General features: G+C 42.2%; 1 protein-coding gene across 6 annotated transcripts in view; it reads left to right on the forward strand.

Moving 5' to 3' along the window:
- Positions 1-925: 925 nt before the first annotated feature.
- msi2b (musashi RNA-binding protein 2b) overlaps positions 926-13756 on the forward strand; it is a 259883-nt gene continuing 247052 nt past the window's right edge. For all 6 annotated transcript variants that reach the window (XM_089016911.1, XM_089016914.1, XM_089016913.1 and 3 more), the window contains exons 1-4: positions 926-1126; positions 1419-1459; positions 1803-1884; positions 2311-2395. In XM_089016911.1, the coding sequence (XP_088873037.1) occupies positions 1065-1126; positions 1419-1459; positions 1803-1884; positions 2311-2395 (270 nt within the window). In that variant the 5' untranslated portion in view covers positions 926-1064. The remainder of the gene's footprint in view (positions 1127-1418; positions 1460-1802; positions 1885-2310; positions 2396-13756) is intronic.

Here is a 13756-nt window from a genome sequence, read left to right on the forward strand (position 1 = left end):
CGTTCAAAATATGTTTCTGACACTGAACTGCGCCTGTGACGTCACTCGACGGGAAAGATGATGAATGGCACACCCTTGATTGTGTTCCCTGTCCACCCCAATGAAACAGTCAAATGAAACAATTCATTTTCCACAGACGCAATTTAATCAAGTGTTGCATTTATGTTTATGGGAATGCGCATAGAAGCCCCCCAATTGTCAACAAAATGTTACAGTTGACTTTGCCTTTTAAATTGGCAGATATATTGTGATTCCACATGAGACTGTGCACCTGCTTCGATGTGCTTTAGGACACTTCCCCTCTTCTGGTGTCCAGTCTTGCATAATGAAATGACAAATGGGAGTATGGCGTTGCAGATTGTCCGAGTTGACGTCAATTGGATTGGTTAGGTGACAGCGCGAGGCCCCGCCCCACTGTCAGACTGGGTCGTGCGTGCTGAGAGAGAGAGAGAGAGAGAGAGAGAGAGAGAGAGAGAGAGAGAGAGAGAGAGAGAGAGAGAGAGAGAGAGAGAGAGAGAGAGAGAGAGAGAGAGAGAGAGAGAGAGAGAGAGAGAGAGAGAGAGAGAGAGAGAGAGAGAGAGAGAGAGAGAGAGAGAGAGAGAGAGAGAGAGAGAGAGAGAGAGAGAGAGAGAGAGAGAGAGAGAGAGAGAGAGAGAGAGAGAGAGAGAGAGAGAGAGAGAGAGAGAGAGAGAGAGAGAGAGAGAGAGAGAGAGAGAGAGAGAGAGAGAGAGAGAGAGAGAGAGAGAGAGAGAGAGAGAGAGAGAGAGAGAGAGAGAGAGAGAGAGAGAGAGAGAGAGAGAGAGAGAGAGAGAGAGAGAGAGAGAGAGAGAGAGAGAGAGAGAGAGAGAGAGAGAGAGAGAGAGAGAGAGAGAGAGAGAGAGAGAGAGAGAGAGAGAGAGAGAGAGTGAGAGGGAGGGGAGGGAGCGGGGGATTGATCTGATCCCACGTGTGACGCTGTCGTTCCCGGCTCAGTTATATTCTCATAGCGGGGCTTTGCATATCTCCTGCTTGTCTGTGTGTCTTGTCACTGTTACTGTAGTCCCAGCCGATAGTTCGGATCAGCTATGGAAGGAGACGGGAGTCAAGCCACATCCGGAAGCCTAAATGAATCACAACATGACCCGGGGTAAGAATCTTGGAGCTCAATTGAAGCCGTGTTTTGTGCATGTTTACAACATCTTGGAGAGGACTTCGATTGGCGTGCTGTAATCGTCCACACTGCACGCACTCGCTGCCTTTCAAGGGGGAGTTTTCGAGAGCTTTTATCGCCAGTCGCCCCCCTGCATGCACAGTGAGCGAGACTTATTACGACTCGCTCGGTCGCGATTTATCCTTCCAGTTCGCTTTTAGAAGTAGTTAGTTGTAAAAATGGCCGAACTGACATCTGGACTCACTTGTGTTGTGTTTCCCTCTTCCAGTAAAATGTTTATCGGTGGCCTCAGCTGGCAAACCTCACCAGGTGAGAGTGTTTCCCCTTGTCCTTGTATTTCGTGTTGTTTTCGTGTTGTTTGTGGACTGCACGACGGCGCCCATTGACGCCGCGGTGGCGTGCGAATGCGTGCACGCATGCACACTGTAGGATGTCTCAGCTGGTGTGTGCACAACGTTATTTCCGATCTTCGTTCGTCTCAAGTCCTCTATTCGACCCCTATGCGCATCGCGGCGGTGCTGCTGGTGGATGGGTTGGGGCTGGGGGGTGAGAATGCGTGTGCGTGTGGTTGTGTTCACGCGTCCGCGCGAGTGTTTCCAAAATGACACGCGTGTTGTCTTTCAATGACCCGATGTGTTTCCTCTCTCCACAGACAGCCTTAGAGACTATTTTAGCAAATTTGGTGAGATACGAGAATGTATGGTGATGCGAGACCCCACGACGAAACGTTCAAGGTAAATGACCCCCCCCCTCACATACACATGCAGCGATATCGCTTTACTTTTGTTTTGTGGTTAATCCACTGTATGTGTGTGCATGTGCTCGCGCCCGCGTGTGGTTCGACAGCGACCCAGATAAGCTTAAATGCTTGCTGCCGTAAAGCTGCGACCGAATGCAATTTGACATTGACTTTGTGACTGCAGCACAGTGTGGCGAATAGCGTGCTCACTTTCAGTTTCTGCCACAGGACGTCCGCACTCTGGATGATAAACACATGCACTGTACTGCGGACTGTTTTTGCAGGAAACAACACAGTGACTATAGGGAGTTCAAATTAAGATTACGTACTCTGCAATGTAGTTTTGTTTTGCATTCTGAACAGTCACGAGTTATTTATATTGCCTTTTGACACCGTTGTTGTTTGTGTCTTTCCTTTGCAGAGGATTTGGGTTTGTTACATTTACAGATGCTGCCAGCGTAGAAAAAGTCTTAGCTCAGCAACACCACGAATTAGACTCAAAGACGGTGAGTTAATTTCCTTAGACATTTTTGGAAGAGTATTTGAACGCTTGAAAGTGAATGTGCTTTCCATGCCCGATGGGGAAACCCCCACTCTGCTCAAGGTCACCAATAAGGGTTGAATGCAGGCCGGGTCCTTTCAACACTCATGCTGGCAATAAAACTCAGAACCCGTTCCGAATAATACCGTGCACGTTCGCTTCTCCGGATGAACGGGACAGACACGCCCTCCCCACATTCCCCCCTTGACATCCAAGCTAAACTGGACTTGCGCGCACACACACACACACACACACACACACACACACACACACACACACACACACACACACACACACACACACACACGTGCGGTCACGTGTGCAATATGTACAGTAAATCGCCTTGCTACTTGGATTCACATATGTCATGACATACGGTATTTGTTAAATAATAAAATAAGGTCAAATGGTTCCATAACACTTTTTTACTTTCCCGTCCATGCAGTATTTTAATTTACAAGTTTACTCATGATAGATAATTCAGGTAAATAAATAGTCATTCATGAATTAGTGCTGCACGACTGTGGATTTTTCTTACAGTTTGAAAATGTGTCAGTTAATGAATAATTAAACAGGAGAGTCACTTTTAAAAGACGTCTGTGTGCTTTTTCCGTACCTGTTTGACATGGCTGGGATTTCCTTGAAATTATAATTGCACATACTGAGAAAACACGGATTGCTTTGGGGGCTAGTTCAGTATTTATTTTTATTACCTCTTTGAAAAAAATATTTTACAAATTTCAATGACTGTAACAGATTTAGAATCACAGAGTTGACGATTGTTTTTGGGAGAATTCACAAAGCTAATTTTAGTGAATGTTAGCCGCTTTCCCACATTAGTTGGACTCGCGTCATGTCATGTAGCTAAATTGCCTTAAGCACTATTTATGTGCTATTGGGGATGAAGGTGATAAGATCACACTTTGTTCCATATGTTTCCAGTTAGTAGCAACTGGAGAGAAGACAGAAGTGTTTGAGAGCTAAATGAACAACAAGTTTTGACTGATGCTACACATAACTGTGAAATATTTCAGATTTAAAGGGTGCCTGAAGAGACGAGGTATTTGAAAACGTCTGTGAAATATTAAACAGGCTCACGGCAGAAGAGTGGAAATTGTTACAACTTTTCTTCTCTGAAGTTGTCTCCTCTGCTGACAGCGCGTCACCATAGAGCAGCTCACAGGAAAAGCCACTGCGGCGGAAGGAGTTAAATTCCTGGCACCCCTTTTAATTATTCTGTTAAGCTCTTCATAGGATTTAACCTGAGGACCTTGGGTTCATTCAGTATACAGTCCCTCCAGCTGATTTAACGGTACTGTAATAGCTGGCCCCCGCAGTAAACACACGCTTTACGCCGACTAAACGGACCACATCTAAGACCCTGTTCTCATCCAAGCTCGAATGTTTAATTTAGGTGACTTGAACCTGAGGGGCCGTGTATATCCGAGACCGTTTTTAAATTGCACTAGATAAAAATGCTGTTGCTTGATCCATTTGATGTCACAAGACCATGTTTTAAAACTGACAGCATGACAGTTTACATACTTGAAAACATAGGTTGTAAGGGTTAAGGACACTCATGTCAAATATTTAATCAAAATGAGTCAGGCACAGTCAACACACTAATGGCAGACAGGTTATAGTTTTTTTTTTAAACATTATTTAAGTAAATATTTTTGTGCACTACTTTATCTGGTGAAGTTGAAATTTATATTTGCAACAGTTACTCTGGTTTTGTCTGGGAGAAAAAGTCCTGTATTTTCCAGTGCATAAGGCGCATCCAAAGCCTTGATTTTCTTCAAAAGATGACCACTGCACCTTATACGCAGGTGCACCCTATATGTCAGGGGTGGGCAAACTTTTTGACTCGCGGGCCGCATTGGGTTCTAAAATTTGACAGAAGGGCCGGGCCAGGAGCATTTGGAGGGAGTGTTTGGGCCGGAAATACTCCGAACAAGTTATGTCCATAATTTATAAAATCACTTCAAATGACTTCGACTGAGCGTATTTTGCAAAGATTCCACAGCATATAGCTATAGTTTACGTTTTAAGACTTGCGCTGAATATATGAAGTCTTGTTTTCGAGTTGATGACGATCCCCATGTGACGTCACGTTTGGACCGCCCCTGACCGAGAAAGCGACACACAATGCATTTTGGGTACTTTGTTTGGTCTGAAAACTTCGTGTTGATGGCGAAATTAGAAGGAAAACACATAAATAACGCCATGGTGAATCGTTGTGTGTTGCACCAAGACAACTATTTGATATTCGCTGACACAAATTCCCAGCTGACAAATCAGCCCATTTCCAACGGAGCTTGGGCGCAATCTTCTGCTTTTTCTGGGTGCTACATTGCTGTCATTGACGGCTCGAATTGATATGGGAGGACTCCTTGAATCAATTGCAAACATTTATGCTTTCCTCTTCAGAAGAACACGAACAAGAAAACATCTTCTCCGAATCTGAAGCCATTGTTTTGATTCTCGAGCAAGGCAAGACGTCTTGGCGTGACGTCACGAACAGAGGGGTGGGACCTTCTCAAACTGACCATTTCCGGATTCATTTTGAAGTCATTTTTATTGGTGTTTTTCATTTAAGTAAAAATATCAGCCTGCCTGATTTGGGTATTTTAGATGCTATGAACGTTTTTCTGATGTCAGTGGGAAACAAAAAAAAAAAAATGGTGCCGGTTGTCCTTAAAATGTAGTATGTACAAACCTCATAGCACAGTAAAAACACTACAACCCAATTTATTAACTGTCTTTCAAATGTGAAAAATATCCCTGATCAGTTAATAAATTTGTCTCAAGGAATATGCAAGATATGGCATTTACAGACTATTTCGCAGATACTTGGAGGAGGAAATGGAAATAGATTAAAATAACATATGCACTGTGATTTATCAAGATTGCGTCTGTTTTTAAGTTTCCATCGAAGGGGCAAAGAAATCAACATTTATTGAAAAATGGAATCACTTTCAACATTCAAAACATATTATTACACAACGAAATATTCAAGCTCAATAATACCTACTTGTGTTAAATTCCGCAAAATCATAGATGGTTTGTCCTGACCGCGCGCTCAACAAACTCCTCACTGACGCTCTCGCCGTCACGCGCAAACAATACACGAGTACCGTCGCCGAGCACACAAACATAGACTACCTGCAGTTGAAATTTGCATACTCGGCTCGGCAGCCAATCAGAAGCCTGCTTCTTTCTTCCGGACTTTCGCAAGCGTTACAAAGTCGTGCAATTGCATGTCATTTTCCAAAATAGATGCACAGAACCTCAAACTAGAAGAAAGATTCAAAAGAAGCTAACAACATATGTGACGCTACAAAACGTAAATTTACATTAAACCGTGACTGTAAAGTGTACGTGAGACTTATGAAAGGGGCTTAATGGCTCGTAGGAATCAATGCAAACGTTGCATTGTGCACCACGATGACAATCGACTACTGTAGCAAAATTTACAGCCATGCGCATTTGATGTAAATTAAGCAAGGTAGCATTTGAAGTTGGTGCATTCTTGATTAAAAAAAAAACTTTATACTTTGTGACAATGTTTCTTATTAGGATTGGTCTCATTTTGCTTCAAGCTGGGAAAAATGCGGCAGGCAACTTTTCAGTTATCTGCCCTGTTGTTCGCTAGCTTTTTGTCATGAGTTTTAGTCACTGTTTGTACTATAATTTGGGCAAGATCGGCGGGCCGGATTGAAAAGCCTAACGGGCCGTATGTGGCCCGCGGGCCGTAGTTTGCCCATGCCTGCTATATGTGAAGTCATTGAGCCACAACAGGTCTCGCAACTACTGTCAGCAGCCACTGACTCCAGTTCCTCCTGTAGAAGAAGTAGTGCGTAACTACAGCCTCTACTGTAACACCTTATAATGTGGTGTGCCTTGTATGTGAAAAATTTGATATACAAGATACCCGCCAGTTACATACAGTATTTATATATTATATTTGGAAAACTTGTTTCATTCATTGAATGTGTGGCTTATAGTCCAGTGCGCTTTGAAATGTGGAGAAAGTTTGAAAGACCACGATTCATGGTGGGTGAGCCTTATACTTCAGTGCACCTTATTCACCGGAAGTGACATATATGATGAAATTAGCTTTTTTTCCCTCCGACTAGAATATTTTATTCAATTTGTGAATGTATGCAGTTGCTAAAAAATAATCACCAGTTAAAATTTTACGTTCGATTCATGTATAATGAATGTATGTTTGTTGGCCTACTTTTAACTAATTTGCTGCCATTCTCGAATTTATTCAAGAATTGAAAATATGACGTGGAGCGCCATTCCCAATTTTTTCTCGTTTTGTTATTCGGTGTGGGGTGTGGGTAGTTGAGGGGTGGAGATAAAGCGCCGGTCAGACCTCTGGCAATGTTTTTCCCTCACGAGGAGACAGCATTTACCTTTTGTACAGCCCCCCCCCCCACTTGCACCTCATATTACTCCAGATTCATATAACATATGATTGAACTCTTTTTTTTTTTTTTTTTTTTTTTTTTTTTTGCTGATGAAAGAAGAGAGTCGAAGGTTTATTTCAATGCATTGAATGTTTACGTAGTCCTCAACCACAATATTCTGTGGGTCCTGGAATTTGCGTGAAAATGACAATGACGTATTTTTGCACATTGTCTGGCAGTGAATGAGTTAATAATGTGACTTGTCTCTGTCGCTTTCTATTTCTTCATATTTTTGGCGATCATTCACAGTTCATAGAGATTTTCTGACTATGTATTGAGTTGTTCAAAACATCGAAACATATTCCACTGGATTTCCATCACCTAGCCAAGATGCAAAGATATCTCTCTGTAGTCTTCACGATCAAAATAATTTGATAGAAAAGTGTCAATGACACTGCTGAATGAAAGAAATAAAATTTCTAGACATGAAAACGCCGTGCTCTCGAATGTTCCCAAGTCATTTTTTTGATATGCAAAATAAATGAGATTATTAAAGACAACTTTGTGTCGCGTCCTCCTATTTTAAAGAACAGCGTTATACGTATGTGACAGCCAGATAAATCAATGAGGAACATTCGGTTATCATCTACACTGAATGTATTTTCTGCACGGGCTTTCTTCTCGAATCATAGTTATTATCGACGTTGTTGCCATCTGCTTTGAAACAAATAGAAAAATATTCATTTTTAAACTTAAAAACATAATAAAGAAATAGGGCATCGTCCTTGAGTGAGTGGACATGCTGGGAATGAGACGATAGAGGCTCAGCTGGAGTCAAAAGGGAAATACCCAGTCAGTGTCTTCAACTGCTATTCCGGAGGGAGTCTTCAAATTAATCGTTTATAATGACCGTAATCGCGGTCTTCCTAGGGACTTTTTAGTGAGTCCCTGAAAAAAAGCCAACTTCTATTTGCAGTCCTTCGCGGAGGGTGCTGGAGCCTATCCCAGCAGTTTTCGGGCAGTAACCTGGGGACACCCTGAACCAGTTGCCAGCCAATCGTAGAAGCGAACAACCATTCATGCTCAAACTCCCACATAGGGTCAATTTGGAGTGTTGAATCAACCTGCCATGCGTGTTTTTGGAATGTGGGAGGACACTGGAGGACCCGGAGAAAACCCACGCAAGCACGGGGGGTGCATTCAAACTCCACCCGGGAAGGCCGGAGCTGGAATTGAACCGCGCTGTGAAGTCGACACGCAAATGATGGTTTCATTTGTGAAAAAAAAAAAAAAAAACAAAAAACACACACACGCACACACACACACACACACACCCTTTTTTAATGATTATTTTTTTTCAATAAAATGGTTAATTTTTTTTAAATCAATTTCTGAGCCTGTATCCTTATATGACTTGATGATGGCAGGGACGTGTTGGGAAGGAGAGAAAGATAAAACGTTTTTATGGTGCCATTCTTGCCATCATTGGGACGGCGAGGGGAAAAAGTGTGATACACGACCGTGATATATAGTTTTAAATTCATCGGGCTCAGCTCTCTTGTTGTTGAGACAAATATTTGACTGTCTGATTGACGCAGCAGCCTTGCGATGTGATCCTGATGACTCAGAACACATTCAGAAATAGATATTTCCCAGCTGCTAATGTGCTGTTGAAACGTGCCGCGGAATAGAACAAATCGGAGGCAGCTGGCTGTGTGTTTCTTCCTCACCATTAGTCACTGGCCACTCTCGGCTCTCGTGTTCGCCCAACAATCGCACAATCACCATGCATTAGGATCTGTCATATCACTTGCGCAGTTACTCGGCACAAATCAAAGGAAAAACACAGACGTGCAAACATTCTTGGATTTGTCTGCAGATGTTCGATTAGATCCAAGCGTTGGGACATTATGGGGTCGCTGTCCAGTGAATCGTCCCTGTCACGGGTCACCTTGAACGGGGACTGTCTTTGAGGGGCTAGACGCTAGAGGGATTGTGACCGAACGAGCTGAGTCATATGATGAGCATTCAAAGAGGGAATGTGCAAAGCACACCTCATTTACATTTATTCCAAGTTATTACTGGATCTGTAAATGTATTTCTTTGCTAATGTGATTTCAGTTCCGATATGTGATTTCAGTTCCGATCGTCAGCTTTGTGGTTCTCCGCTATTTAATCAATCTTAAAGGAAAGCGCAGAATAAATATCGGCTTTGAATGGTGTTATTCTTCACATTCTCTCTCTCTCTCTCTCTCTCTCTCTCTCTCTCTCTCTCTCTCTCTCTCTCTCTCTCTCTCTCTCTCTCTCTCTCTCTCTCTCTCTCTCTCTCTCTCTCTCTCTCTCTCTCTCTCTCTATATATATATATATATATATATATATATATATATATATATATATATATGAATTTGAGCCCCCCCCCATCCCACCCCCAAACGGATATGAAAATACTTGGATGTAGATATGAACAAGACATATGGGGGAAGCACAGCCTCGGGCATCACAACACACATGCTGGTAAATCAGAACATGTTTCTCATTTCCACCCATTGCTTTTGTTCGAAATATGTTTGGAGCTCAGGCGGCCGTGAACACTTGAAGAGGATTTTACAAGATTGATTGCACAACAATTAAACTTAAAGCTAAAATAATGGTTATAAAAGCCATTTTTTAGGAACAAGACAAGTAATTTACTAACATTTTTATACCATCAATGTGCCCCCAAACCTAGGCTGCTTTATTAATATTTTTATTATAATTATTTGTATTTTTTTTGGGGTGGGGGCTCAAGAGGCTGCACGATAAACAATTGAAATAATACAACTGCAAAAAATGTGCACACCCTCTTGTATTTGGGGAAGTGGTTTTGCCCAAAATTAACCAATCACATCCAAAATCGTGTTAAACCGGAGTCAACACACATCAGACTTTGTTTAAAGTGCCACTGACTAGCCCCAAATAAAGTTCAACTGTTTTTAGTAAGATGAAAAAAAATGAGTCATATAGTTTTATCTGACAATAAAAAAGAACACATTTTTGGGTCATTAAAAACATCAGTTTACCATTCCTTCTATATGCAATCAGAAAAAAGTAATTATATTTGGATTCCTGACCAGAATTCCATCAGTCTTTTGCAGTAAATATAATATTGGAAAAAAAGAAAAGCCAGAATAAAAAGAAGCCTCAAAAACCAAAACGGAAAGCAAAACAGATGCCTGGCGTTCATGGTCTGGTCTTGGTCTGTAGGTAGAATGTCGCAGGCGGAAGTATACGCCGAAACATGTAGGGTAATTGAACACCTAAAAAAACCCATCACGTGATGTTCTGAACGTACGATTTTTGCGGCATCCTTCAAATAGTGTCCTTCACCCGTGATCTCAGGTTACCTTTTGGTCCTCTAACCTAGGACTCATCTAGGAAAAGACAAAGAGCGGTTCATAAGAAATCTAGCCTATATTATCCTCATGTAGGATTTGGAAAGAAAGTCAGTGGAATGATTTGAACTTTGATGTGCCCTTGCATTAGGAGGGTCTCGGTCTTGCAGTTAATTATGGCTGAAAGTGTGATTAGTTCTTGCTGCATCCGTGTCTTCTGTGTACTACTGTTCGGGGCTGCTGCTAATGACTATTTCTCTTTGAACTGATTCCTTGAGTCAACTTCCGACATCATTTTCTCAATGTCGATGTCAAGAAATGTTTCAAATTCAAGAAAGGTTTCAAATTCCCAATGGATTTCCCATTTTTTTAAGTAAATACTCAAATTGATGTCTTTACGCATCAAATTATAGTTATTTAATTGCATTGATGAGCAGAAATAACATACTAAACTTGATTAATTCCTCAATTCTGAGAGTGTTATTTTTAGACGGTTCCCGTGTGCTTTGTTTTTTAAACCTCTTTTTTTTCCTGGGCAGTTTGGTGCCAAAGTATTTTGCACTCAGAGTGAAAACGGATGCATCTTAAATTTAATGTTGGGGACAAGTCTAGTTTCGTCCCTTACATGGCGTTCCAGCATATTCTATTGCACGCCCCGCTCATCTATCAATTTCTGTGACCAACAAAAATAGTATACTTTTTAAACAAACTAAAAGTAGGGATAAGTTGTGGAGCAGGTGGTGTGCTGCCATTTTGATGGATTTGATCAAGGCACAGGCAGAGACATTCTGAGCTCCATTGATGTGTCTGGTAGTTGTCTATGCAGACCGCAGCAAGTCAATTTCTGCTTCCGCAATGTCAAAGACCACAACGGAGCACAACAGCTCAAACTCCCCCTTCTATCTATGACGGTCTAGACCGATGCAAACTGTTAGACTGCACTATGCTCTAGACCGGTCATGTAAATCGGCCCTTCAAGCTCAAATTTGTGTTTTGATAAGTACATTCAGTTTGAAATTCGTTGTTCCTTTTCAAAATCTTGAAAGTTGACTGAAATGAACTGAAAATGTTAACCTGCATTAAAGTGCATACTGATACGAGATGGCCTCTGATAAATTAGTTGAGCGTATTCTCATTAGAACCTGTTCACAAAAAAGTATGAGCCCGCCTTTTTTCCAAATGTGGTCTCGCTATACCTTTTCATTCATCGCAGGTGTGTATCACCTTTAGTGGCAGGCCGTGCATGGCACTCCTAAGCCTTCAGTAGTGCTTTGTCTGAATGAATCAGCTGTGGTATGATAATACTAAACACCCGCTAGAGCAGGGGTCGGGAACCTTTTTGACTAAGAGAGCCATAAAAGTAAAATATTTAGAAATGTTTTTCAGCAAGAGCCACACGCACGCGCGCGCACACATACAAACGCGGCCACTGTTCAACAAAATATCAGAATGCATTATTTAAAATAACTTTGTGATAGTACTCACTATTAACATGAATGGTTTTCCGTTCCTCGTGTTTGGTAAAAATCCAGGAAAACGATCAGAATGAAATTCAATTTGCCGGTCCAGAGGCGAAGTTAACTGCTAACTCGCCTGCACACGGCTCATAAGCTTCCACACTTGCTATCTGCAATCTACTTCTCGCAGAAGTATGTCGATGCTAACGTTAACATGGGGCTTGTTAAAATGTCACTGACATTCGACTGTTTTATCGATGGTATTGTTTCATTGCAAATTAGAATCAGAATATTTTCTCTCCTCTAATTCTCCGGGGCATTCACGCTGAAGTGCACTAGTTGGGCTCAAAGGGGCGTTTACCTGTTTCAACATGACGGCCACTATCATCCAATCAACATGGCGCTTTCGGCCATTGTAGGTCAGTGTCATCCAATCAAAATTGCGCTTTCCGCCAACTGCAGCCCCAATGGGAAATGAACGGCGAAAAAAAAAAAATACGAAACGAAAAACTAAATACATATTTTAGTTTTATCGGCGAGCCATATGCAATCATCAAAAGATCCAAATATGGCTCGCGAGCCATAGGTTCCCGACCCCTGCGCTAGAGGGTGCCATTGGATTAACTTGTGACTTGCAGAAAGGAATACTGTCATTAACTAGAGATGTGGAGGTATGCCCTGGAAAGGAGAGGAATGTAAATCGGTCGCAGCAAGACAGAATATATGTGTGTGAATGAGAGGGATCCAAGTGCAAGAGTGATGCTACAGGGAGAAGAGATAAAGAAGGTGGAGGATTTTAAGTACTTGGGGTCAACTGTCCAGAGCAATGGAGAGTGTGGAAAAGAGGTGAAGAAGCGTGTCCAGGCAGGCTGGAACGGCTGGTGAAAAATGTCAGGTGTGATGTGTGATAGAAGGGTTTCAGCGAGGATGAAAGGAAAAGTGTATAAGTATACATATACAGTGGTGAGACCAGCCATGATGTTTGGACTGGAGACAGTGCCACTGAAGAAAAGACAGGAAGCAGAGCTGGAGGTAGCAGAGCTGAAGATGTTGAGGTTTTCTTTGGAAGTGACCAGGTTGGATAGGATCAGGAATGAGTACATTAGAGGGACAACTCATATTAGAGGCTTTAGAGAGAAAGTCAGAGAGGCCAGACTGAGATGGTTTGGACATGTCCAGAGGAGAGAGAGTGACTATATCGGCAGAAGGATGCTGAGCCTTGAACTGCCAGGCAGGAGACCGAGAGGAAGACCAAAGGGGAGGTTTATGGATGTGGTCAAAGAGGACTTGAAGGTAGCTGGTGTGAGAGAAGATGATGCACAAAACCGGGTTAGATGGAGGACACTGATTCGCTGTGGCAACCCCTGAAGGGAAAAGCCGAAGGGATGAACATGTGGATTCATGATAACCTCTTAAAATTGCAATATTATTTGCTATTTTTGCTCGCTTTCGAGTTGTCCAATCTTTCTAAATGTTGTCCATCTATTCTTGAAAAGTCTGTCTTAAAAATGGATTCAACATTGTATCTGCACCCAAATCCATTTCTTCTCCTTCTTCGGCCATTGTGGGTTGACAAAACCGCGATTAAATCAACACAAAAATACAGTAAAGTCTCGTTATATCGATATCGGATATATCGATAGTCCCGGTTATATCGATACTATTTCTATGCACGCACGGAGAAAATTACATGCAAACAGGGTCGGATATATCGATAGTCCCGGTTATATCGATATTTTTTCGGACTCCCTTGAATATCGATATAACGAGACTTTACTGTATATTTACTTATGCAGCTCTCTACAAATACAGTGTTCTAGCTTTTACGTCAGATGCCCTTCCTGACACAACCATCTGTATTTGTCCTTGCAGGCCCTGACGACCCACCACTGATCATCTTGTACCCAAATGAATATCCAATAAACCATTTTTTTTTGGCGGGCGGCGGGGGGGGGGGGGGGGGGGGGGGGGGGGTTGTTAAAATTCTTATTGATTTAGAAGCATAACAACCGTCTTCTTTCAGGAGTTGTTCAGCTGCAAAGATCAGTGAAGAATGACAGCCCCGATATGAATCATTTA

Source organism: Hippocampus bargibanti, linkage group LG16 (genome assembly GCF_051943395.1).
Source record: "Hippocampus bargibanti isolate YZ-2025 linkage group LG16, ASM5194339v1, whole genome shotgun sequence".
Taxonomy (NCBI): Eukaryota; Metazoa; Chordata; class Actinopteri; order Syngnathiformes; family Syngnathidae; genus Hippocampus; species Hippocampus bargibanti.